Source organism: Hyla sarda, chromosome 11 (genome assembly GCF_029499605.1).
Source record: "Hyla sarda isolate aHylSar1 chromosome 11, aHylSar1.hap1, whole genome shotgun sequence".
NCBI classification, from domain to species: Eukaryota; Metazoa; Chordata; class Amphibia; order Anura; family Hylidae; genus Hyla; species Hyla sarda.
In genome coordinates, this window is record NC_079199.1 from 102,502,054 (window position 1) to 102,527,390 (window position 25,337).

At 44.2% G+C, this 25,337-nt stretch overlaps 2 protein-coding genes across 4 annotated transcripts in view; one reads left to right on the forward strand and one right to left on the reverse strand.

Moving 5' to 3' along the window:
• LOC130295766 (prolactin-releasing peptide receptor-like) overlaps positions 1-6,586 on the forward strand; it is a 35,745-nt gene extending 29,159 nt beyond the window's left edge. Inside the window, exon 3 of one of the 3 annotated variants that reach the window (XM_056546848.1) lies at positions 4,657-6,586. In XM_056546848.1, coding sequence (XP_056402823.1) covers positions 4,657-5,781 — 1,125 coding nt within the window. In that variant the 3' untranslated portion in view covers positions 5,782-6,586. The remainder of the gene's footprint in view (positions 1-4,656) is intronic. The other 2 variants (XM_056546850.1, XM_056546849.1) reach the window with 2 other exon arrangements.
• The window catches only part of LOC130295768 (protein-L-isoaspartate(D-aspartate) O-methyltransferase-like), a 134,896-nt gene that overhangs the window by 88,429 nt on the left and 21,130 nt on the right, over positions 1-25,337 (reverse strand). The window lies entirely within an intron of this gene.

Below are 25,337 nucleotides of genomic sequence, written 5' to 3' on the forward strand. Positions count from 1 at the left end.
GCACATGAAATTCTGCGCGGTGTTTCCGGATGTTGTCTTTAGGGAGTCACATGTACTGATCAGTGTAAAAATAAATCCCACTAAATTACAAGCGTAATTGTTAACATTTCAGGCCCATAAAAGTGAAAGGCGTTCGAGCCAAGCAATTAGAATTTCCAATGAATCATATAATTACTTCAAAATAGACCTAATTGATTCAGCTCCATACGGATATGGAAAAAAATTGTTATGGAAGAGTCTATTAGGATGTGATTCAATTCTTCCCTAGTACTTAATATGTATGTATTTTTCTGCTGAATACTACACTGACACTGTATATATTTCAACAATCAAACCAAGACACTTTATTAAAACAAATATATAGCAGAACAATAGTGTAAAGGAACAGTAAATGAACAAGAATAAATCCCCATGGGGAGTATACATATACAATAAAGAACCATAGTCAGTCATAAAATTTAACACGTAATGCTATGGAGCATGGCAGTATAAGGCATAAAAGAAAACGAGTACAAATAAAAAAAAAACAAGACAAGACCGCGACATCAAAAATGAAATAAATCCTACTAAGGAAGGAATTAAATAAAATGGCGACACCATCCCATTCCTTAATAAAGGGAGAAACTATGAGAAATAGGAGGGCAATAATTAAAGGAAATCCACGGTTCCCAGACTATGTTAAATCGCTCAACAGTATCCTCCCTAATAGCCGAGAGCTTCTCATTAAGCATAATAGTATTGATCCTAGCTATAACCGGGGAAGGACCCCAGGGTAGGTTGTTTCCATTGGGAAGCAATATAGATTCGAGCAGCCAGGAGTACCTGCCGAGCTAGGCGAAGCACCCGGAACTGCATTCTACTTGGTTTATGGCTCAAAAGACAAAACATGGGGGTAAAAGGTACGAAACATGGTAAAAGATCGGTCAGCACCGTCATGACTTGTCGCCAAAATGAGGCCACCACAGGGCAGCTCCACCACGTGTGGTACATGGTACCCCTTGCGCCACAGGCCCTAAAACAGTTGGGAGACACTGAAGGATAAATAGTATGTAACCTCGTTGGAACCATAGACGTCCTATGTATGACTTTAATTGAAGTTTCTGCCAATTAAACTTAACAACTACCCCTGCTAACGGAATCACAACAGGCATGCCATTGAGGGAGGAAAAGTTCAGAATGAAGATCAGCTTCCCAATCAGTCATAAATCTAAGTTTCCGATCACAAGGTTTAGGGGAGTTAATCGTTGCATAAAGGGAGGAAATGACACCAAGTAGACCTGGGGTATAGAGTGAATATGCTTCAGAGGGGGTCGGGTTAACCTTATAAGACCGAGGCCTGAGCGAGGCAAAAAAGGATAAAATCTGGAGGGCCCTATAACGTTCCCGTGGAGGAACAGAATACCTTCCAATGAGGTCATCCAGAGACATAAGCCACTTTCGGATTAAGAACTTCGACAGGCAAGTCAGATTGGCCTCTATCCACAATTTAAATGCAAAGGGTTGAAGACCAGGCTGAAATAAAGGATTAGCTAGGAAAGGAAGAAGAGGGAAGACAGGCGATTGGAGAGACAGTTTAAAGCGTACTGCACGCCACAAAGAAAGCGCATGAAGGGCAATCCAGGCAGAGGAAGGGAGTAGAGAAGAGATAGCGCAAGAAGAACAAAGTAAAGCTGAGTAAGAATAAGGAGAGAGAAGCTGAGATTCAAGACGTACCCAACGAGGTGCATCTGCTGGAACCTGAACCAGGGCTGACTGGGCTAATCTAGCAGTGTAATAGTAGCGCTTGAATTGTGGAACAGACAACCCACCCACCCGTCTATGGTAATGCATGAGAGTTCTATTGATCCTCGGGCGGATCCTCCTCCAAATGATTGCAAAGACATCACTCTGAAGGAGGCGTAGGGCACCCAAAGGAACAGGGATGGGCAATGTGCGGAATAAATATAACAAGTGTGGTAAAATAACCATTTTGATCACATTCACTCTGCCCAGCCAAGAAATATATGGCAGATCCCATTTACGGAGATCAGATCTGATTGCCTTGAACAGGGGGGGATAATTAGCCTGATATAAAAGAGGCAGAGACTGGATGAGTTTTATACCCAAACACGGCAGGCCTCTGCTAGAATCCTTAAATCCAAAATTAAATTAAATAAGATGTTGTGTAGATGTGGGAACATTACAAAATAAGACCTCAGATTTAGTAATATTAACTCGGAGACCCGAATGCTCACTGAAAGTAGTCAACAGCTGGAATAGATTAGGAAGGGATACCAGTGGGTTGGTCAAGGTCAATAACAGATCGTAGGCAAAAAGACTAGTCTTATACAGGGAGGAGCCCACCGAGACACCCCCAATATCAGGGTGCTGGCGAATCAATGCAGCTAAAGGTTCCATCACCAAGGCAAACAGGGCAGGTGACCGGGGGCAACCCTGCCGTGTTCCTCGCCGGACAGAAATAGGTTTCGGACCAGCCGCTGGTAGTTTCAAGTAAGCAGTCAGGTGTGAGTACAACAGGTGCAAGACATGTACAAACAGGCCAGAAATCCCAAACTTAGACAGGACTGCAAACAGATATGGCCACGTCACACGATCCAAGGCCTTTTCTATAGGGGCCAAAGGTTTTGGTCCGGTCAGAAAACTGTATACGGGGCAAAAATGAGACAACCGGAGTCAGCGTTTGACTCCGGTCGGCTCATTGAAATGAATGGGGTTCAGGCTGGATACGGCTGGGATACGGGGGCGGCCGGTTTTCGCCCCTTCCAACTGGATCCAGCAACCGTACACTACAATCATAGTGTGAAAGCACCCAAAGAAGGATTTCTTTGTGAGGCTTAGGCAGAACTGTAATGAGAGCATCAAGAAAGTCAGGAGACAGAGAAGGAGCAGAAAAAAGAGAGTTGAGAAAAGCGGCCAAGTGGGGAATAAGAAGAGAAGTGTTTCCATCAGAAAGGCCTGCAGGCGAGGCTGAGCGGGCCGCCGCCATCTTGGACCTGGTCCCCGTCCTTAACAACTCCGGAATAGACTGCGAAAGACCTTGGGATGCCCGGTTTGAAGCCACGTTTATGGGACCGGCGCATGCTAAAAAGCAATCCAGTAGTTTCGTACCTCTTGTGGAGCCGTTATCGGCGCTGTAGAGGGCTAGAAAGACACGGGCAGTGCGGATTTCACAGCAGATGCGTCTTCCTCAGTGAGCCGCGCGCACGTGCCGTCGACACTGTATATCTTTTAATGTGTAACTGTCATTACAAAAAACTTTTTATACAATTTAGAAAACATTGTATGTATATTTGTAATATTCATTGGTTAAAAAATTTGTATATTTTTGTCCCTGCAGCTATTGTTTGTGTGTCTTTGTAAGGAGACCAAATACAGGAAGTGAATGTGGACAAGCAGGGCTCTGTACATTGCGCCCCTGAGGAAGTCACTTGGAGTGATGGAACGCGTGGGGGCCTTTTGGGGGGACACCCGCTCTTAAACATGACAGCGGGACGTATTTTTTATTCTCTCTCTTGACTCTGCATTTTATTGTACTAGCATATGACTTTATAGCTGCTATTTTGCTACTAGATTGTATTGGTATATCATGCATGGGGGTGGTGTGTATTGTATTATTGAGACCAGGCTGGTGTCCCTTGGAGGGAGTTCCCAAGTAACTGGGGATCCCCTCTGTGGCTGAGGGTGGCTAGGAGGTTTTGCCCCCTCATTTTAAGTGGTTTTAACAGTGTGAGGCTATTTTTTTTGTGATGTTTAAAATAATTGGTGCCATATTTCACACTGCGGATGCGCCAACGGCAGTCACAGAGCGAGCTCCTGGCTGCCACCAGAAAGCATTGTGTGTCCACTCGTAGCAGCTTTTATTTTTATTTCAGAATACTTTCTCACTTGTAGCGGCGGGTTTCTACAGCGGGAAATCCACCACTACAAGCAGACGCCTCTACTGGAGACTTCTACCTAATAAAGGGGATAAGTCATCTTCTGGGGATTTCTAACTAATGGGGGGGGGGGGGGGGGGGGGATGATCTACCTACTGAGGGCTTCTACCTAATGGGAGGGACTTATTCCTAATGGGGGAGGTATGTTCTTACTAGGGGGAATTATCTACCTTCTGGGGGTTTCTACCTAATTGGGGGAATATTATATCTACTGGGGGCTGCTACTTAATGTTGGGAATTATGTACTGGGGACTTCTGCCTTATGAGGAAAATGATGGACCTACTGGGGGCTTCTACCTAATGGGGAAATTACACACCAACTGGGGGCATCTACCTCTTAGGGAACAATTATGTACCTACTAGGGTCTTCTACTTAATGGGGGGCATTATTTACCTACTGGGGACATCTACCTAATAGGGGACAATACCAACCTGCTGGGGAAATGTCAGCCTAAAGAGATTACCATTGCGGTCAAAGTGATTTTAATGTTTTTCTTTTTGAAGATTTTGTGTAAAGCGGCTGTAGGTAACGAGTGCACTGATTATGAACATGTTGACATTGTTAATGCTATTTTTGTAGTACATTGTGAGTAGACTTCCTGAAATTATAGAGTTTACCAAAAATAAGAATTTATAATGTACTGTATTTTTTTATTGGAAAAATGGCAGTCTACAGAATATATTCATTAGTTGCTAAATCTCTTCTCTCCCTTCTTTTCAGAAATGCATCGAGACCCACAGAGGCTTGAAAATAATGTCCACCCAGTTATCGAATGAGTCCATGAAGAATGCGTCGCAGACGTTCTCAGGCCTGGATTTCCTCTTCGACATGAAGCCCCTGTTCATTCCTTTGTATGCCTTGCTGGTGACTGTGGCTTGCTTAGGAAACAGTGTCCTGATCCTACTCATTGCCTTTACCAAGAAGCTTCACAACACTACCAATTTCCTCATCGGGAACCTGGCGGCAGCAGATCTGGTCATGTGCATCTTCTGCGTCCCGCTGACGGCCTCCTACGCCTTCGAAACCCAGGGGTGGCTGTTCGGAAAATTCATGTGCCACTTTGTCCCTTTAATGCAAGCCTCCACCGTTTTCGTGTCTGTGTTATCGCTGACGGCTATCGCAATAGACCGGTATGTGGTTGTTGTCTATCCCATCCGACGAAGAATAGGCTGTAAGTCGTGCATTTACATAGTGACATTTATCTGGATGGTCTCAATTGGTGTCTCTCTACCTACATCCATGCATACCCATTACCTGGATCTCAAGGAGGTTGGCCATAACATGATCATTTGTGAGGAGTTTTGGAGACACCAAGAAAGGCAACGACTTCTTTATTCGTGCGCGATGCTGCTTTTGTCTTACATGCTCCCTCTTTCCGCTGTTACGGTTTCCTATTGCGCCATTGCCTACCATCTTAGGAAGAGGAATGTCCCCGGGGCTGCGACCCTTAACCATGAAAAATGGTCTAAAAAGAAGCAGAAGACCTTCCGGATGCTTATTATATCAGTCATGGCCTTTGCCATATGTTGGTTGCCTCTCCAGGTGGTCAACCTCATCCGGGACATCGATGAAGATTTCACCATTTTGGATAAGGACTATATCAATGTAATCCAGGTGACCTGCCACCTTATCGCCATGAGCTCTGCCTGCTACAACCCCTTCATTTATGCCTCTCTGCATGATAAATTCCGTTTCCACCTTCGAAATTACTTCTACCACCATAAGAAGAGAACCAGCACCATGTCCAGCAAGAACTCAAGACTCAATACTTGCTCTACCCTGGCCGATGTTCCCATGGTCTTGTCTGACAAGATGACCCTCCAGGGGAGGTTCTCCTACAACTAGAAGCGTAGCATTGTCCATGAATCCATCTGTGTATTGCCGTGTTCCTCACATAGCGAGATGAGTTCTAACCAGTGTCTTGTCGGTTTAGATCTCGCATACATCTGTTGTACATAATTGATGGTTTATGTTCTCAAAATTTCCATTGTTTTCGATCAAAATGTTCTTTTTTTTATTTTTATTTTTTACCACTCCATCTTACTCAGGGACTGAAATACTTTAATACAAGAATCCTCAATTGGCTAAGAATAATTGGGTATATAGATATAGTTGGTGAAGTATTTGTGCTCTACGTTGTGTTCTTTTCAAATAGTAATGTGCCAAACCTTCTGTACATTGTTCTGCGGGTACAATCCGGACATGAATATGCCTTCATCTTTACATACTATGAAAGATACGACCCGATTGGTTGCTACGGCAACTGGTCAACTTTGCCTTTGCACAAGTTTTGATAAATCTCCCCCATAGGGGGAGATTTATCAAAACCTGTGCAAAGGCAAAGTTGACCAGTTGCCCATTTTAACCAATCAGATCGCTTCTTTCATTTTTGAACAAGGCCTCTGAATAAAGAAAGAAGCGATCTGATTGGTTGCTATCGGTGACTGATCAACTTTTGCTCTGCACAGGTTTTGATAAATCTCCCCTTTGTGACTATGAATGTTTATAAATATATTGTATATTCCAGAGAATAGTTTTGTTCCGTTTTGTATTTATCTAAAACCTTATAAAAACTTCTATAAAGGCTTTAAATGCTATGTTGTGTTGCAGTATTTTATATCCAATGGGTATAACCTCAGGCGGTCACCTGTTGTCAGAAGGGGGGCAGCACAGAGGTGACAGGAACCCAGTACTAGGGAGCTGGGCCTGAGCCATACCTGGCGGGTGCCGGCTGCTATCTGCCGATGCTGGTTATCAGGGACGTGCACAGACATTTTGGAGGCAGGGGGTCAAGTAAAAAAAAGGGCACTTACTGTGTATTATCCCTATACTGTAACATCACTGTGTATATTATCCCTGTACCGTGACATCACTGTATATTATCTGTGTACTGTGACATCACTGTGTGTATTATCCCTGTACTGTGACATCACTGTGTGTATTATCTTTGTACTGTGACATCACTGTATATTATCCCTGTACTGTGACATCACTGTGTATTATCTCTGTACTGTAACATCACTGTGTATATTATCCCTGTACCGTGACATCACTGTGTATTATCCCTGTACTGTAACATCACTGTGTATATTATCCCTGTACTGTGACATCACTGTGTGTATTATCCCTGTACTGTAACATCACTGTATATTATCCCTGTACTGTGACATCACTGTGTATATTATCCCTGTACTGTGACATCACTGTGTATATTATCCCTGTACTGTGACATCACTGTGTATTATCCCTGTACTGTGACATCACTGTGTATATTATCCCTGTACTGTGACATCACTGTGTGTATTATCCCTGTACTGTAACATCACTGTGTATATTATCCCTGTACTGTGACATCACTGTGTATTATCCCTGTACTGTGACATCACTGTGTATTATCCCTGTACTGTGACATCACTGTGTGTATTATCCCTGTACTGTGACATCACTGTGTATTATCCCTGTACTGTGACATCACTGTGTGTATTATCCCTGTACTGTGACATCACTGTGTATTATCCTGTACTGTGACATCACTGTGTGTATTATCCCTGTACTGTGACATCACTGTGTATTATCCCTGTACTGTGACATCACTGTGTATTATCCCTGTACTGTGACATCACTGTATGTATTATCCCTGTACTGTAACATCACTGTGTATATTATCCCTGTACTGTGACATCACTGTGTATTATCCCTGTACTGTGACATCACTGTGTATTATCCCTGTACTGTGACATCACTGTGTGTATTATCCCTGTACTGTGACATCACTGTGTATTATCCCTGTACTGTGACATCACTGTGTATATTATCCCTGTACTGTGACATCACTGTGTATATTATCCCTGTACTGTGACATCACTGTGTATATTAGCCCTGTACTGTGACATCACTGTGTATATTATCCCTGTACTGTAACATCACTGTGTATATTATCCCTGTACTGTGACATCACTGTATATTATCCCTGTACTGTGACATCACTGTGTGTATTATCCCTGAACTGTGACATCACTGTGTATTATCCCTGTACTGTGACATCACTGTGTGTATTATCCCTGTACTGTGACATCACTGTGTGTATTATCCCTGTACTGTGACATCACTGTGTATTATCCCTGTACTGTGACATCACTTTGTATATTATCCCTGTACTGTGACATCACTGTGTGTATTATCTTTGTACTGTGACATCACTGTGTATTATCCCTGTACTGTGACATCACTGTGTGTATTATCTTTGTACTGTGACATCACTGTGTATTATCCCTGTACTGTGACATCACTGTGTATTATCCCTGTACTGTGACATCACTGTGTATTATCCCTGTACTGTGACATCACTGTGTATTATCCCTGTACTGTGACATCACTGTGTATTATCCCTGTACTGTGACATCACTGTATATTATCCCTGTACTGTGACATCACTGTGTATTATCCCTGTACTGTGACATCACTATGTATTATCCCTGTACTGTGACATCACTGCGTGTATTATCCCTGTACTGTGACATCACTGTGTATTATCCCTGTACTGTGACATCACTGTGTATTATCCCTGTACTGTGACATCACTGTGTGTATTATCCCTGTACTGTGACATCACTGTGTGTATTATCCCTGTACTGTGACATCACTGTGTGTATTATCCCTGTACTGCAACATCACTGTGTATTATCCCTGTACTGTGACATCACTGTGTGTATTATCCCTGTACTGTGACATCACTGTGTGTATTATCCCCGTACTGTGACATCACTGTGTATTATCCCTATACTGTGATGTCACTGTGTATTATGTACACAGTGATGTCACAGTACAGAGATAATACACAGTGATGTCACAGTACAGGGATATTACACACAGTGATGTCATAGTACAGTATTTTCTATGTCACTGTGAACATGGGGGGGGGGTAGTGGGGCATGGCATGGGCATGAGCCAGGACATGGTATTTCAACCGAAATACTAATAATAATAATAACGCTTTATTTATTGTTGTCCTTAGTGGGATTTGAACCCAAGTCCCCAGCACTGCAAGGCAACAGTGCTAACCACTGAGCCACCATGCTGCCCTTAGCATACATCTGCTATGCATGGTTGCTAAAATGGACAGAGATGTCAGCAGAGAGCACTGTGCTTTTGATGTCATCAGTGTTCCAAAAAGAAAGGAATTTCCTCTGTAGCATTCAGCAGCTAATAAGTACTGGAAGGATTAAGATTTTTTAATAGAAGTAATTTACAAATATGTTTAACTTTCTGCCACCAGTTGATTTAAAAGAAAAAGGTTTTCACCGGATTACCCCTTTAATACCCTCCTTCGTATTTCAGGATGATCGATCTTCTTGTTCAGCACAATAATAGTAAAACATGTTAACCAGGGGAATAGTTTTAATCTTATTGACCCACAGAATAAAAAGAACATGTCAGTTTTAATATAAAGTGTGCTTTGTAAAAACTACCCCCCCCCCCAATAGTTGCAAAATTGCAGTTTCCTTTTAAATTCTTTTAAACCCCCCACTAATAATAATTTTATTTTTACACCATACATATTATGGTAAAATGAAAGGTGTCTTTACAAAGTCCAATAGGTCCTGCAAAAATAACCAACAGGCCTCATATGGGTTTAAGGATGGAAAAAAAATGAGTTATGGCTCTTATATGAGGAGTTATGAGGAGGAAAAATGAAAATTTGCTGTGAACTTAAAGGGGTACTCCGTCCCTGAGATATCTTATCCCTTATCCAAAGGAAAGGGGATAAGATGTCTCACCACGGGGGTCCCGCTGCTGGGGACCCCACAATCTTGTGTTCGCCACCCACCTGTTTGAGCTGCACGCCGCGGTGCCAACTCCCAAACAGCCGGGTGGCGACCACGGGGCTGTAGTATCGTGACGTCACGACTCCGCCCCCCAGTGACGTCACCCCCGCTATGCAAGTCTATGGGAGGGGGCGTGACGGCCCCAGCCCCCCAATATAAAAAGGGGTGTCCATTACAATTCAGTCTCTTTGAGATAAGCTCTCTTAGCTACCATCAAGTCTTTGCTGAGGCAGCAAGCACCAGAGGCCCTAGAGTCGAGTGATCAGCATCTGGAGTACCCCAAAAGCTACAAGTCTCTCCAGTAAGTCTCAAGTCTATGTCTGCTGTAGCTACATCTAGTCAAGTCAAGTCCTGCCAATAGTCGAGTCAAATCCAATTACAAGTCAAGTTTATTACAAGTATTGGTCCACTAAGCTGCGAGGTCCTCTGGGTCCTGGCCACCTCTCTGGGAATTCTGGCCATAGCTGTGAAGATAATTACACCTGTCTTCTATTCAGTGAAGCCTCCGTTTACCCTCAACTGGTTGTTGACCCATTATTCACTACTAGCCCGTGGGATAGCAGAGAATCCGGGCGTGTGGTGTTCCGGGAACCCGAAAACCACACTGGCGTCATGAACACATAGGGGTTAATACCATCCGACCCCCGGGGTTAATAACATCTGATCCCACCAACCTACACTGGCACACCCGTGGTCCCGCCATTCACCCGGTGGGTCACCACACTTGCATAAATGATGTCTAGACAAAAAAATTGTGCTTAAAGGGGTACTCCGGCCCTAATACATCTTATCCCTTTTCCAAAGGATAGGGAATAAGATGTCTGATTGCGGGGGTCCCGCCGATGGGGACCCCTGCAATCTGTCATTCAGCACCCACCTTTGTGAGCTCTCCGCAGCGCTGGAGGCTCCGAGTGTGCAGCGTGACGACCACACCCCTGTGTGACGTCACTCTCCGCCAGCTCAATGCAAGTCTATGGGAGGGGGCGTGACAGCAACCCCCGCAATCAGACATCTTATTCCCTATCCTTTAATGAAACAGATCATCTAGGGACAACGATGAGTCGCCTCCATGTGAGAAAACATTTGCTCCGACCTCCTCATGTTCCATTCACAAGGTGTTATACCTGACTGAGCATCAAATGTTCAGAACATTGGAGGAGATTTATCAAAACCTGTGCAGAGAAAATCTGCCCAGTTGCCCATAGCAACCAATCAGATTGCTTTGTTCAATTTTTCCTCAGCTCAGGTTTTGATAAATCTACCCCATTGTGTTCTACACCAAAGTCTTTACAATGAGAGTACGGGCTCCGCTATGGTAATGACACATACAAGTAAATCCTTACTAAGTATTGCTGCATCGACTTATTCATTTTTATTCTAAGCTTTTGAATGTGGGATAATACTGCTGGACAAAGATCCACTGAGCTATACACATATATCACTATTTCCTTCTACACTATGGGATCGCTCTATAAAAGCTAACAATAGAGCAGGAAAGGCAAATTAAGGGGTTAAAGGGTGGCGACCATGGGGCCGGAGTATCGTGACGTCACGACTCTGCCCCAGTGGGACGTCACCCCCCGCCCCCGCTATGCAAGTCTATGGGAGGGGGCGTGACGGCCTCCCATAGACATGAATGGAGGGGGCGTGGCATAACGTCACGTCCCCAGTCCCGGAAACTCAGAGGTTTCCGAAACTGGAGATTCAGCACCCGCATAGAATGCAGGTGCTGCAGGGAGATCGCGGGGGGTCTCAGCAGCGGGCCCCCCGCGATCAGACATCTTATCCCCTATCCTTTGGATAGGGGATTAAATGTTTTTGCCTGGGAAATACCCCTTTAAGCGCATGCACTCTCATAAGGTCCTCTGGCAGCCCTGAATATGTACTTGAATGGGACGAAGTCCTGACTGAATTCTCACAAGTAATGTTACATGTTTGTAAAAAAAGAATCTTATTACGTGCTAATTGAACACACAATAATTAAACTAAATGATTTTTCTCACTGTAGAGAATATGGTAAATATGATAAAGGTGTATCTAGTAGAATAAGTAAGATAAGTAAGGGAAATAATAACAAAAAAAGTCCAGAAACTCAAAAGAGATAGAGATGACAAACAGGAAGGTATATATAGAACATGGAATAAAAACAAATCCACATGTAATGATATAGAAGTGCATATAAATGACAACGAAATATCTAATCCTATAAATGCAATCAGAAAGCACTCTGAGAGGAGCTACACCCTGAATGTCAAGGAGCTACACCCTGAATCTCAGAAGAGATCGAAGACAGCAGGAGTTTATAGTTCCCACAAAAATCCCCATTGGAAACCCCAGGGACCATCAAGACAATCCGGGAAAACCAATAACAACGAAGAAGGACCTTCAATTCTAGGATGTACTACAACACCAAGAGAAAACCCAACTGGACACAAGATAAACCAAAGGAACCATTGGATCAGAAGAATATAAACATAAACAAAAAGAAAACCACCAGTGGCATATCAAGCACATCCAACATGGGATACTCAGGTTCAGAAAAAATGGAACCGATCCCATTGACCTAGAGGATCCCTCCTATTTGGACTCCCTTATATTAAAAGCTGGCTTACCAGCCACACCAATCCAAACCAAAGTGCAGATGATAGAAATCAGAAGCACGATCGATAGATTACAAGAAGAAATAGGTCGTAAATATATGATAGAATACATGGACCAAACCACGCTACAACTATCACCATCCCTAGAAAAAGGAAATACACCAACTAACGATTTATCCATATTAACTGTACATGACGAATACTTACCGGAAAGTGCAAGAACAGTTCATGTATCATGCCACGAGGTGATAGTTAGAAGAAAAGATATTGTTCAACCAAGTGGGGTCATTGGAGGCTGTACAAGAATAGAGATGGCAGTAACATATTGTGATCGATAAGAGAGATGATAACCAGAAGAAAGTTCTTGTATTCGTCCTATTGGGGTAATTGGAGGCTGTACTGGAATAGAGATGGCAGTAACATATTGTGATCGATAAGAGAGATGATAACCAGAAGAAAGTTCTTGTATTTGTCCTATTGGGGTAATTGGAGGCTGTACTGGAATAGAGATGGAAGTAACTGATTGGGATTGATAAGAGAGATGATAACCAGAAGAAAGTTCTTGTATTCATCCTTTTGGCTTCATTGACGTCTGTACAGGAATAGAGATGGCAGTAACGGATTGTGATTCAAAAGAGAGGTGGTAACCAGAAGAAAAGTTCTTGTATTCGTCCTATTGGGGTAATTGGAGGCTGTACAGGAATAGAGATGGCAGTAACGGATTGGGATTGTTAAGAGAGATGATAACCAGAAGAAAGTTCTTGTATTCGTCCTATTGGGGTAATTGGAGGCTGTACTGGAATAGAGATGGAAGTAACTGATTGGGATTGATAAGAGAGATGATAACCAGAAGAAAGTTCTTGTATTCGTCCTATTGGGGTCATTGGAGGCTGTACTGGAATAGAGATGGCAGTACCATATTGTGATTGATAAGAGAGATGATAACCAGAAGAAAGTTCTTGTATTCGTCCTATTGGGGTTATTGGAGGCTGTACTGGAATAGAGATGGCAGTAACATATTGGGATTGATAAGAGAGATGATAACCAGAAGAAGGTTCTTGTATTCGTCCTATTGGGGTCATTGGAGGCTGTACAGGAATAGAGATGGCAGTAACATATTGTGATTGATAAGAGAGGTGATAACCAGAAGAAGGTTCTTGTATTCGTCCTACTGGGGTCATTGGAGGCTGTACAGGAATAGAGATGGCAGTAACGGATTGTGATTCAAAAGAGAGGTGGTAACCAGAAGAAAAGTTCTTGTATTCATCCTTTTGGCTTCATTGACGTCTGTACAGGATTAGCGATGGCAGTAACAGATTGTGATTCAAAAGAGAGGTGGTAACCAGAAGAAAAGTTCTTGTATTTGTTCTCTTGGAGTCAATTGAGTCTGACCAGAAATGGAGATAACGGTAAGGCCCCTTTCACACTGACGTTTGTGCCCGTCAGTGTGATGGTCGTTAGAAGATAGCGGGAGAAAAATTTGTGCATGCAACATCTTTTTCTCCCGCTATCTTCGGCAGCAATAAGGGGAGTTATAACAGACGTTAAAGGAATCCCATTCAACTGAATGGGATCCTCTTTGCCCGTTATGACTCCTGTTAGGCTCCGCTACAATAATGGACATTAAAGGGGTACTCCCACCCTAGACATCTTATCCCCTATCCAAAGGATAGGGGATAAGATGTCTGATCGCTGGGGTCCCGCAGCTGGGGACCCCACAATGTTGCATGCGGCACCCACCTGTTTCTTGTCTGGAAGCGCTGGAGGGTCTGGGTCGCGACCATGGGAAAGGAAGTCCGTGATGTCAGGACTCCGCCCCCGTGTGACGTCACACCCCGTCCCATCAATGCTAGTCTATGGGAGGGGGCATGACGGCCGTCACGCCCCCTCCCATAGACTCGCATTGAGGGGACGGGGCGTGACGTCACACGGGGGCGGAGTCCTGACGTCACAGACTTTCTTTCCCGTGGTCGCGACCCAGACCCTCCAGCGCTTCCGGACAAGAAACAGGAGGGACCCCCGCGATCAGACATCTTATCCCCTATACTTTGGATAGGGGATAAGATGTCTAGGGTGGGAGTACCCCTTTAAGGGCAGTCAAAGTGGAAAAAAAAAAGAGCCCTCAACGTCTGTTTGTAATGGAGCCACTTGCATTTTGTAGCCTAACAGATTGTGATTGATAACAGATGGCAGTGATGGATTGTGATTTATAAGAGAGGTGATAACCAGAACAAAAGGTCTTGTATCATCCCCTTGGAGGCTGTACTGGAATAGAGATGGCAATAATGGGTTGTGTTTGATAAGAGAGGTGATAACCAGAAAAAAATTGGAGTTATTGGAGGCTGGGGTAGCTTCATCTTCTTATTTCATCAACAGGGGTAGAGTTATTTTCTCTGGTTAGGTCTTCAGACTGTTTGAGACATCTGGAAGAATGACTGTCCAGAGAAGAAAAGGGGTCACTACCTAAATCTTGTATCATGCCAACAGTAAAGCTTCCTGAGATCATTCATGGGTGGGGTGGCTGTCATACAGGGGACTTATTGAATCGATGGCTGGTTCATTAAATGTGGGAGGGGTCATACATATGGGACATGGTAGAATCCTGATGTTGCAAATATCTTTGCAGATATGTATTTTGTCCACATTAAATGACGTATCCTCAAATTACACTAATATTTTCAACTTTCACGAGAGCCATGTCAATAAAAGGAATAATCGCCGCACTAAGCTGTCTCAACAGCCAAGGATTCTGTAAGCCGCCGATCCCAGCTTTAATTCACAATGACCACTTTTTCCACAGTTTGAAAGCCGAAAATCAGCACATATTCAGTTTAGGATATTAATCTAAGACCCTTGTTACAGAAAAACAGGCTGTACCGTGCAAATCACCCAAATGTGTCATTGCGGGACTGTACAATTACAATCTATTTTCACATCAATCTGCGAAAGTGTCTGAATACAAAGCAAAAGCTCCGTCTTTACCATAATGTTCTTGACTAAAAATAAAATTAGCAACTCCCCTGCCAATTCAACAGACGTGAGCTTTTACAGGGGGCTGTCAATGGGAGCAGTGCTAAAATTTCTGAGCACTGATAAAAGTCTTTGCTTTATCCAATGTACACATAATACACATAGGATTAACCAGTGGTGTCACTAGTGGGGGGGAGCTATGTGGGCTGAAGCCCCAGGTCTGGCCCCCATAGCCCCAGGCCTGGCTCAGCCTTGCTTGCTGATAGGAAATCCAGGTCACTTGTCCCAGAACCCCAGACGAGCAAACACTGAAAGGATACTGTGACCTCTGCCCCAACGCAGTGCAAGCGCGATGATTTCACCGATAATTGGCACTTACACTGTGGATAACCAAAGACACGGCCGGGCTGTTCTGCTGATCAATCTGTTGGACAGGAGGTGAGGTGTTTATTATACCTTTATACCTGGCTACCTAACTACCTATCTACTGTATATAGCTTGTAGAACAGAATTAACACTGTGCAGAGGACTCCTAGTCCAAATGGGTGCAGAAGCAACTGAAGGCAGGACTCAATACCCCATATTCAGCATATCCAATAGATAAATAAGTGGCACTCCAAGTCAGCATGAAAGCTAACTTAGCTGCTTTCCCACTAACTCAGAGTGCCGCTTCTTTATCTATTGGATTTAACTACCTACCTACATACCTGGCTACATAACTACCTAGGCCTCTAGGTGTCCCTTGCAGTAAAGTAGGTAGGTAAGTAGGTTGGGGGGGGGAAGGGTAGGGTTTCCCCAATAGGTAGGTAGATTTCTCCAGCAAATAGACATGTTCTCCCAGTATATAGTTTACCTCACTAGATATGTAGTTTTCCCAGTATAAAGTCCCAGCAGGTAGTTTACCCAATTCATATGTGCCGTCAGAAAGTAGTTTGCTCCCTTATATAGGCTCCCAGTATAAGGTTCTTCCCTGTAGATAGCCCCCAGTAGGTAGTCTCAATCTGTAGATAGGCCCCAGTAGGTAGTTTTTTTCCCCTGTAGATTGCCCCCAAGTAGGTATATTCCCCCCGTAGATAGGCCCCAAATAGATAGATTCCCCAGCAAAAGCACAAAGGAGAACAGCACTTCCAAAATGATAAAGTGCTCGGATGCCGTCTGTAAATAGTCTTGGTTAAAGACTTTTCTGTAGATACTGGAACAAAGGGAACAGCAGCAACTCCGGAAAATTGTGCAAAAAGTGATGTCTTTATTCAAAAGAACATGGCGACATTTCGGCTTGCTCACCAAGCCATCCTCAAGCCCATCCGCAAGGCTCCCACTGGCCCCATCTGTAATAAGGCCCCCACAATGTGCCGCTATCTGTTTGTTGGCCCCCACAATGTGTCCTTATCTGTAATATGGCAGGCCCACTGTACCCCATCTGTAAAAACTCATCCCTCACTGTTACCTCATCTGTAGGTAAACCCTCACAATGTGCCCTCCTCCCCACTGGGCCCCATCTATAATTAGGCTTCCACTGTGTCCTGTCTTTAATTAGGCCCTTACAATGTGCTCCCATATGTTGGTAGGCCCCAAAACAGTGTCTTCATCTGTTATTGACTCCCCCCCCCCCCCTGCTGTGCCAACATTTGTAGGTAGGCCTCCACACTGTGCCCTCATCTGTAGGTAGACCACCACAATGTGCCTTCATCTGTAATTACCCCCCAACCCCCACTGTGGACCATCTATAATTAAGCTTCCACTGTGTCCTATCTGTAATTAGGCCCCCACAATGTGCCCCCATATATAGCAGTCTCCCACACTGTGCCCTCATCTCTAACTAGTCCTCGCACTGTGTCCCCTCTGTAGATAGGCCCCACAATGTGCCTTCATCTATAACTAGGCCCCAACCCCGCTGTGCCAACATCTGTAGATAGGCCCCGACAATGTGCCCTCATCTGTAATTAGGCTCCCACACTGGTAGGAATAGTCTTCAACTTGGAATTGGAGCTGTCTACAAGATTTTTCGGATCTGAGAGAGTAACCCCTACTTATAGAGGGCTTCTACTGCCAACAGGGAGTAACTATCTACAGGGGGACCTTCCTACAAGTGGCACCTACTTACTCTGGGCACCTGCATAATGGGGAAAGCCAAGTAAAGGGACCTACGCCTTCCCAACCCCCTTATCTACCCACTATTCTGTGTGAGACAGCAAGGGGGTTATTATTTCTCTTTGGGGCGCTACAGGTGAAGGAAAAGCACAGAGCCTAAAATGTTTGTCTGGTAGGTTCTGTGAAGAAGAGTTGTGGCTGGAAGAAATCGTCATGACGGACTGGGCCTGATGGAGAAGAAAAAGGAAAATAACCTTTTCCAATTAGAGAAGATGTCACCTGTGAGTCACTGGATGTAACTGTACTTTATGTAATCACTTATATAGTCTGCAGAGGAGTGTACAGCTGATATCTACCACTATATGGTCACTATTTCTCCTTGTATACTGGTATTATTGGTAATATTGGTCTCAGTATAAAGGATTTGATCAGTAACAGTATGATGGTAAAATGTATGGTGATAATATTTCCTCCATGTATACTGGTAGGATTAGAAATATTGGTCTCAGTATACAGGATTTGATCAGTAACAGTATGATGGTAATATGTATGGTGATAATATTCCTCCTTGTATACTGGCATTATTGGTAATATTGGTCTCAGTATACAGGATTTGGTCAGTACAGTTTGATGGTAATATGTATCGTGATAATATTCCTCCTTGTATACTGGTATTATTGTTAATATTGGTCTCAGTATACAGGATTTGGTCAGTACAGTTTGATGGTAATATGTATGGTGATAAATTTCTCCTTGCATACTGGTATTATTGGTAATATTGGTCTCAGTATACAGGATTTGGTCAGTAACAATATGATGATAATATTTATTTTTGTATACTGGAATTGTTGGTAATATTGGTCTCAGTATACAGGATTTGGTTAGTAATGGTATTATGGCAATATGTATGGTGATAATATTCCTCATTATATACCGGTGTTATTTGGTAAGTATATGATTTATTTAGAGGTACATGTGTTTATCATGGGATATTGTCTTACCTCTGCTATGTTAATGTTTATATATATATATATATATATATATATACATATACTAGCTGAGTACCCAACGTTGCCCGGTTTTTCCTTCCTCATCCTTGTTGGGGAGGAAAATCAACAGAGGAGGAAGCTTTTGACTTCATATCCAATCCCCATATCTTGTTGTCATATCCCAACCCCATATCCCGTCCTCCTACCCCGACCTCCTATCTCAACCTCCTATCCTGTCCTCCTATCCCGACCTCCTATCCCGTCCTCCTATCCCGTCCGCCTATCTCCACCTCCTATCTCCCCCTCATATCCTGACCTCCTAACTCGACCTCCTATCCCACCCTCCTATCCCATCCTCCTATCTCCTCCTCCTATCTCGACCTCCTATCCTGATCTCCTATCCCGACCTCCTATCTCCACCTCCTATCCCCTCCTCTTATCCCGTCCTCCTAACTCGACCTCCTATTCCGACCTCCTATCTCGACCTCCTATCCCGTCCTCCTATCCCGACCTCCTATCCCGTCCTCCTATCTCGTCCTCATATCCTGACCTCCTAACTCGACCTCCTATCCCATCCTCCTATCCCCTCCTCCTATCTCGACCTCCTATCCCGACCTTCTATCCCGTCCTCCTATCTTGACCTCCTATCCCGTCCTCATATCCCGACCTCATATCCCGGCCTCCTATCTCGACCTCCAATCCCGACCTCCTATGCGGACCTCCTAGCTCGACATCCTATCCCGACCTCCATTACCATCCTCCTATGCCGTCCTCCTATCTCGACCTCCTCTCCCGACCTCCTATCCTGACCTCCTATCCCGTCATCATATCCCGACCTCCCATCCCATTATCAAATCCCCTCCTCAAATCCTGAACTCCTAACTCGACCTCCTATCCCGACCCGTAATATGTGCACCAGGTATTGAAATATCTCCAGCCATACAGAAGTTATGTGAGAACATACATTTCCCATTGATTTTCATGGGACTTTAAACAAAAACCCCGACACTCACAAATGGGGGTAGTTAAGGGTTAAATTAACTATCCTATATTTTAAGTGGACATATCAGTAACATGTGACCAAGTATTATCGAAATATCTCCAGCCGTTTGAAAGTTATGCTGTAACATGTATTTCCCATTGACTTGCATGGGACTTTAAACATAAGCCCCGCCCCTGGCAAATGGGGGTGAGTAAGGGTTAAATCACCTATCCTATGTTTGTTGTTGACATATAAGTAACATGTGTGCCAAGTTTCATGTTAATATCTTTAGCAGTTTGAAAGTTTTTGTGGAACATACACACATATATACATACATACACACATACATACACACACACGTTGAGTTTTATATACAGTATATATATATAGATATATTTTTTTCCTCTTATGTACCATATCATACCCAACTATAATTGACATTTGGCCGCTCCCCTTTGCGGCTCCACATTCACATGGCCACATCCATGACCGAAATTGGCTGCTTAGTCCAATATGCCTGGGCCTTTTTTTCGGTCCCAGTCCGGCCTTGGTTCCCCCTACTGACTGCATTGGTGGCCACTGTGGATATCAGTGCTTCTGTATGTTGTAAGACTGAAGACATAGAAGCATCTCCTTTTTGAGGAATGGGAAGAGTAAATAAAACAGAAGGATGGTGATAAGTGTCATTATCCTCTAGACATTTAGAGGTGGATATAAAAGGTGGGAATATGCTCAATGGGTATGCTGGGAGTTGTAATTTTGCAACAGCTGGAGGCTCTATGGTTGCCTTTTGCCGTCTTTGTTCTTTTCCACTCATGTCCCCATTGCATTTCTATGCTTAGTGATGCAGTATGAGAAAACTAGAAATCGCTGAAAAGCAATCTGTCGGGGGGGCTATTCTACAGAACAGTATATACAGAAATAAGGATTTCCAGCTGTCATTTCCAGGTAATTGAGCTGCCTGGCTTTTCATTGCATGCCGAGTTCGGAAAGGTCACGTCTGAAGCCACATGTGAGCACTTTTTTTGTTAGGAGAGTTCTTTCTTCTTAGTTCCTTGTGTTTATATTTTGATGTCATAAAGAGTAAGATGGAAGCGATCGAATCTTTGTTTCCTGACCTGGATGATCCCTTTATTCAGGAGGTAACTCGGGTTTATGTGAACTCTCTGATATCTGTGTAGATGATGATGGATGATCTGAAGACATGAGCTGAAGACGTGAGAAGACATGAGCTGAAGACATGAGAAGAAGACATGAGATGAAGACATAAGCTGAAGACATGAGCTGAAGACGTGGGAAGAAGACATGAGATGAAGACATGAGCTGAAGACATGAGAAGACATGAGAAGAAGACATGAGAAGAAGACATGAGCTGAAGACATGAGAAGAAGACATGAGAAGAAGACATGAGCTGAAGACATGAGAAGACATGAGAAGAAGACATGTGCTGAAGACATGAGAAGAAGACATGAGAAGAAGACATGAGCTGAAGACATGAGAAGAAGACATGAGCTGAAGACATGAGCTGAAGACGTGAGAAGACATGAGATGAAGACATGAGATGAAGACATGAGCTGAAGACGTGAGAAGACATGAGCTGAAGACATGAGCTGAAGACATGAGAAGAAGACATGAGCTGAAGACATGAGCTGAAGATATGAGAAGAAGACATGAGCTGAAGACATGAGCTGAAGACATGAGAAGAAGAGATGAGAAGAAGACATGAGCTGAAGACATGAGAAGAAGACACGAGAAGAAGACATGAGAAGAAGACATGAGCAGAAGACATGAGGTGAAGACATGAGAAGTAATGAGCTGAAGACATGAGCTGAAGACATGAGAAGTAATGAGCTGAAGACATGAGATTAAGACATGAGAAAAATCCAGAGACAAAGACATGAGAAGAAGAAATGAGATGTAGACATGAGGAGAATAAGACATGAGAGGTAGACATGAGAAGGCATGAGATGTAGACATGAGATGTAGACATGAGAAGAATACATGAGCTGAAAACATGAGATTAAGACATGAGGAAAAGCCAGAGATGAAGACTTGAGAAAAAGACATGAGATGGAGATATGAGAAGAAGACATGAGCTGAAGACATGAGATGAATACATGAGAAGAAGACGTGAGATGAAAACATGAGATGAAGACATGAGATGAAGACATGAGAAGAAGACGTGAGATGAAAACATGAGATGAAGACATGAGATGAAGACATGAGAAGAAGACAGGCCGATACAACCTAGGCCCCTTGCCCCCCAATAACAATACCAAGGTGTTTTCCAATTTGGACACCAGCTGGATAGTTCAAATCCACCATGTCCATTTGTTATCTCCTCAACATCTGCCAAAGGGGTACAGTCTGGACGCTACAATACACATTAGATGGTCAGAGCGGCCCCATTGAAAATCGCTGGGATCAGCCGACACAGATCTTAAGGCGGTCACACATCTTCACGGCCAAATGTTCATCCAACAAGCCCAATACTTCTGTCCACCAACATATACCTTGGAGAGTTGGCTGGACCTTCCAAAGGCAGTGGATTTGGCCAAAATTTGTATCTTGTTTTTTTAGCTTTTTAACTTAAGTAAACTACATCTATTCACTTAGCTGACATCCGTATTTACTGTTAAACAAACACACACGCTTGACACCATCTGAACCAAATAAGTTTATCTTGGTTTCATCAGACCACAGGATATGGTTCTGATGCAATGTGGGGTGTATGGTCTGAGCATTGATGGCTGTCCGGGCATGCTGGGAGTTGTAGTTTTGAAACATCTGGAGGTCCGCAGGTTGAAGACCACTGCGGCCTTCTTCATCATCCAGACCACCACCCCTCCCCCCAACCCCTTTAGTTTTGTACTCACCTCCCCTCGGCGGGAAGGAAGGGTGAGCTGGTCCGGGCACTCTGTGCTGCAGGGACCGTCCGGTGGGGAGGGATAGTCGTTCCGGGCTGTCCATCTTCAGCCGGGGGGGCCTCTTCTCCGCTTCAGCCCCGGAATAGTGACGTTGCCTTGACGACGACGCACAGGGACGTTCATGCGCAACGTCCCTGTGCGTCATCGTCAAGGCAACGTCACTATTCCGGGCCCGAAGCACGGAGAAGAGGCCCCCCAGGTGAAGATGGACAGCCCGGAACGACTATCCCTCCCCACCAGACGGTCCCTGCAGCACAGATGGCCTGGACCAGCTCACCCTTCCTTCCTGCCAAGGGGAGGTGAGTACAAAACTAAAGGGGGTGGGGGGTCTGGATGATGACGAAGGCCACAGTGGTCTTCAACCTGTGGACCTCCAGATGTTTCAAAACTACAACTCCCAGCATGCCCGGACAGCCGATGGCTGTCTGGGCATGCTGGGAGTTGTAGTTTTGAAACATCTGGAGGTCCGCAGGTTGAAGACCACTGTCATTGACAGGCGGTGATGATGAAGGGGAGGTGTGGGATGATGACAGGGGGATGATGACTGGCGGTGATGATGAAGGGGGATGATGAAGGGGGGGATGATGACAGGGTAATGATGAAGGAGGGTGATGACAGGTGGTGATGATGAAGCGGGGATGATGACAGGGGGATGATGATGATGAGGGTGTTAATGATGGGGGTCTGGATGATGACAGGGGGTATTTCCCACTCTAGGCTTATAGTCAAGTCAATAACTTTTCCTGGGTTCTTGGGGTGAAATTAGGGGCCTCGGCTTATATTCGGGTCGGCTTATACTCGAGTATATACGGTAACACTGTATGAGCGCTGTGATAACAATAGGTCCAGGCTTAGCGACATGCTCATATTTTGTTCTGCCAGAATGATTCAATGTCTGGTAATAAGTCCTGACCTCCTTTAATGTCTGACACTGTTAATTTGTTTCTTTCACAGGAGCCTGAAAGGTAAAATTCTTCACGCACCTTTGATGACTTCTAGCGGAATAATGAGGAAACAAATCACACCTTTTGTTACACATATTGAAACATGAATACCGCGGCCCGAACTAACATTCAAGGGCGTCAGAGTCATTTTTTTGTTTCGTTCAGGAGGTAAATAAAACCAGTCTATCTGGTCACCCCCGATCGGCACACAATGCATGCGTCTGCCACAATAGAAAGAATTTTCTTTCCTTGTCTTAATTGTAGAAAATTGTTCTAACGATTTCTGCAAAACTTATCTAAACTACAAGGCACAAAGTAATAAACAGCGGCAATAAGAGTTTTAACTTTAGAATGATCCACGGAAAAATGATTATTAAATGAAGTGGGAAGGTCTGCCGACACAGCTTAGATCCATACACACTGGGTGGACAGAGCGGTTCCCAATCAGACTCACATTGGGTTGCAGGTGGACAAACACGGTGCACATATCAGTCCGTGCAAGCGGTCATCCATTGCAGAGGAGAGAAACAAATGCAGCACTTTTTGAACAATCCAACCTTGATTTATTGCAAGCAGGTCCTAAGTCCTGCTAAACCCTTGTGGCTAACTAGGGTCATCCCGAGAAATATGGGTCAGATAAATCCAGTTTTCTGTAGAGAAACATGTCCTGGTCAGATGGGTCCAGATCTCTATAGAGAAACATGTCCTGGTCAGATGGATCCAGATCTCTATAGAGAAACATGGCCTTGTCAGATGGATCCAGATCTCTATAGAGAAACATGTCCTGGTCAGATGGATCCAGATCTCTATAGAGAAACATGTCCTGGTCAGATGGATCCAGATCTCTATAGAGAAACATGGCCTGGTCAGATGGATCCAGATCTCTGTGAAGAAACATGGCCTGGTCAGATGGATCCAGATCTCTATAGAGAAACATGGTCTGGTCAGATGGATCCAGATCTCTATAGAGAAACATGTCCTGGTCAGATGGATCCAGATCTCTATAGAGAAACATGACCTGGTCAGATGGATCCAGATCTCTGTGAAGAAACATGGCCTGGTCAGATGGATCCAGATCTCTATAGAGAAACATGGCCTGGTCAGATGGATCCAGATCTCTATAGAGAAACATGACCTGGTCAGATGGATCCAGATCTCTATAGAGAAACATGGCCTGGTCAGATGTATCCAGATCTCTATAGAGAAACATGTCCTGGTCAGATGGATACAGATCTCTATAGAGAAACATGGCCTAGTCAGATGGATCCAGATCTCTATAGAGAAACATGGCCTGGTCAGATGGATCCAGATCTCTATAGAGAAACATGTCCTGGTCAGATGGATCCAGATCTCTATAGAGAAACATGGCCTGGTCAGATGGATCCAGATCTCTATAGAGAAACATGTTCTGGTCAGATGGATTCAGATCTCTATAGAGAAACATGGCCTGGTCAGATGGATCCAGATCTCTATAGAGAAACATGGCCTGGTCAGATGGATTCAGATCTCTATAGAGAAACATGGCCTAGTCAGATGGATCCAGATCTCTATAGAGAAACATATCCTGGTCAGATGGATCCAGATCTCTATAGAAAAACATGTCCTGATGAGATTGATCCAGATCTCTGTGGAGAAACATGGCCTGGTCAGATGGACCCAGATCTCTGGAGAAACATGGCCTGGTCAGATGGATCCAGATCTCTGTAGAGAAACAGGGCCTGCTCAGATAGATCCAGATCTCTGTGGAGAAACATAACCTGGTCTGTAGAATCCAGATTTCTGTGGAGAAACATGGCCTGGTCAGATGGATCCAGATCTCTGTGGAGAAACATGGCCTGGTCAGATGGATCCAGATCTCTGTGGAGAAACATGGCCTGGTCAGATGGATCCAGATCTCTATAGAGAAACATGGCCTGGTCAGATGGATCCAGATCTCTGTGGAGAAACATGGCCTGGTCAAATGGATCCAGATCTCTATAGAGAAACATGGCCTGGTCAGATGGATCCAGATCTCTGTGGAGAAACATGGCCTGGTCAGATGGATCCAGATCTCTGTGGAGAAACATGGCCTGG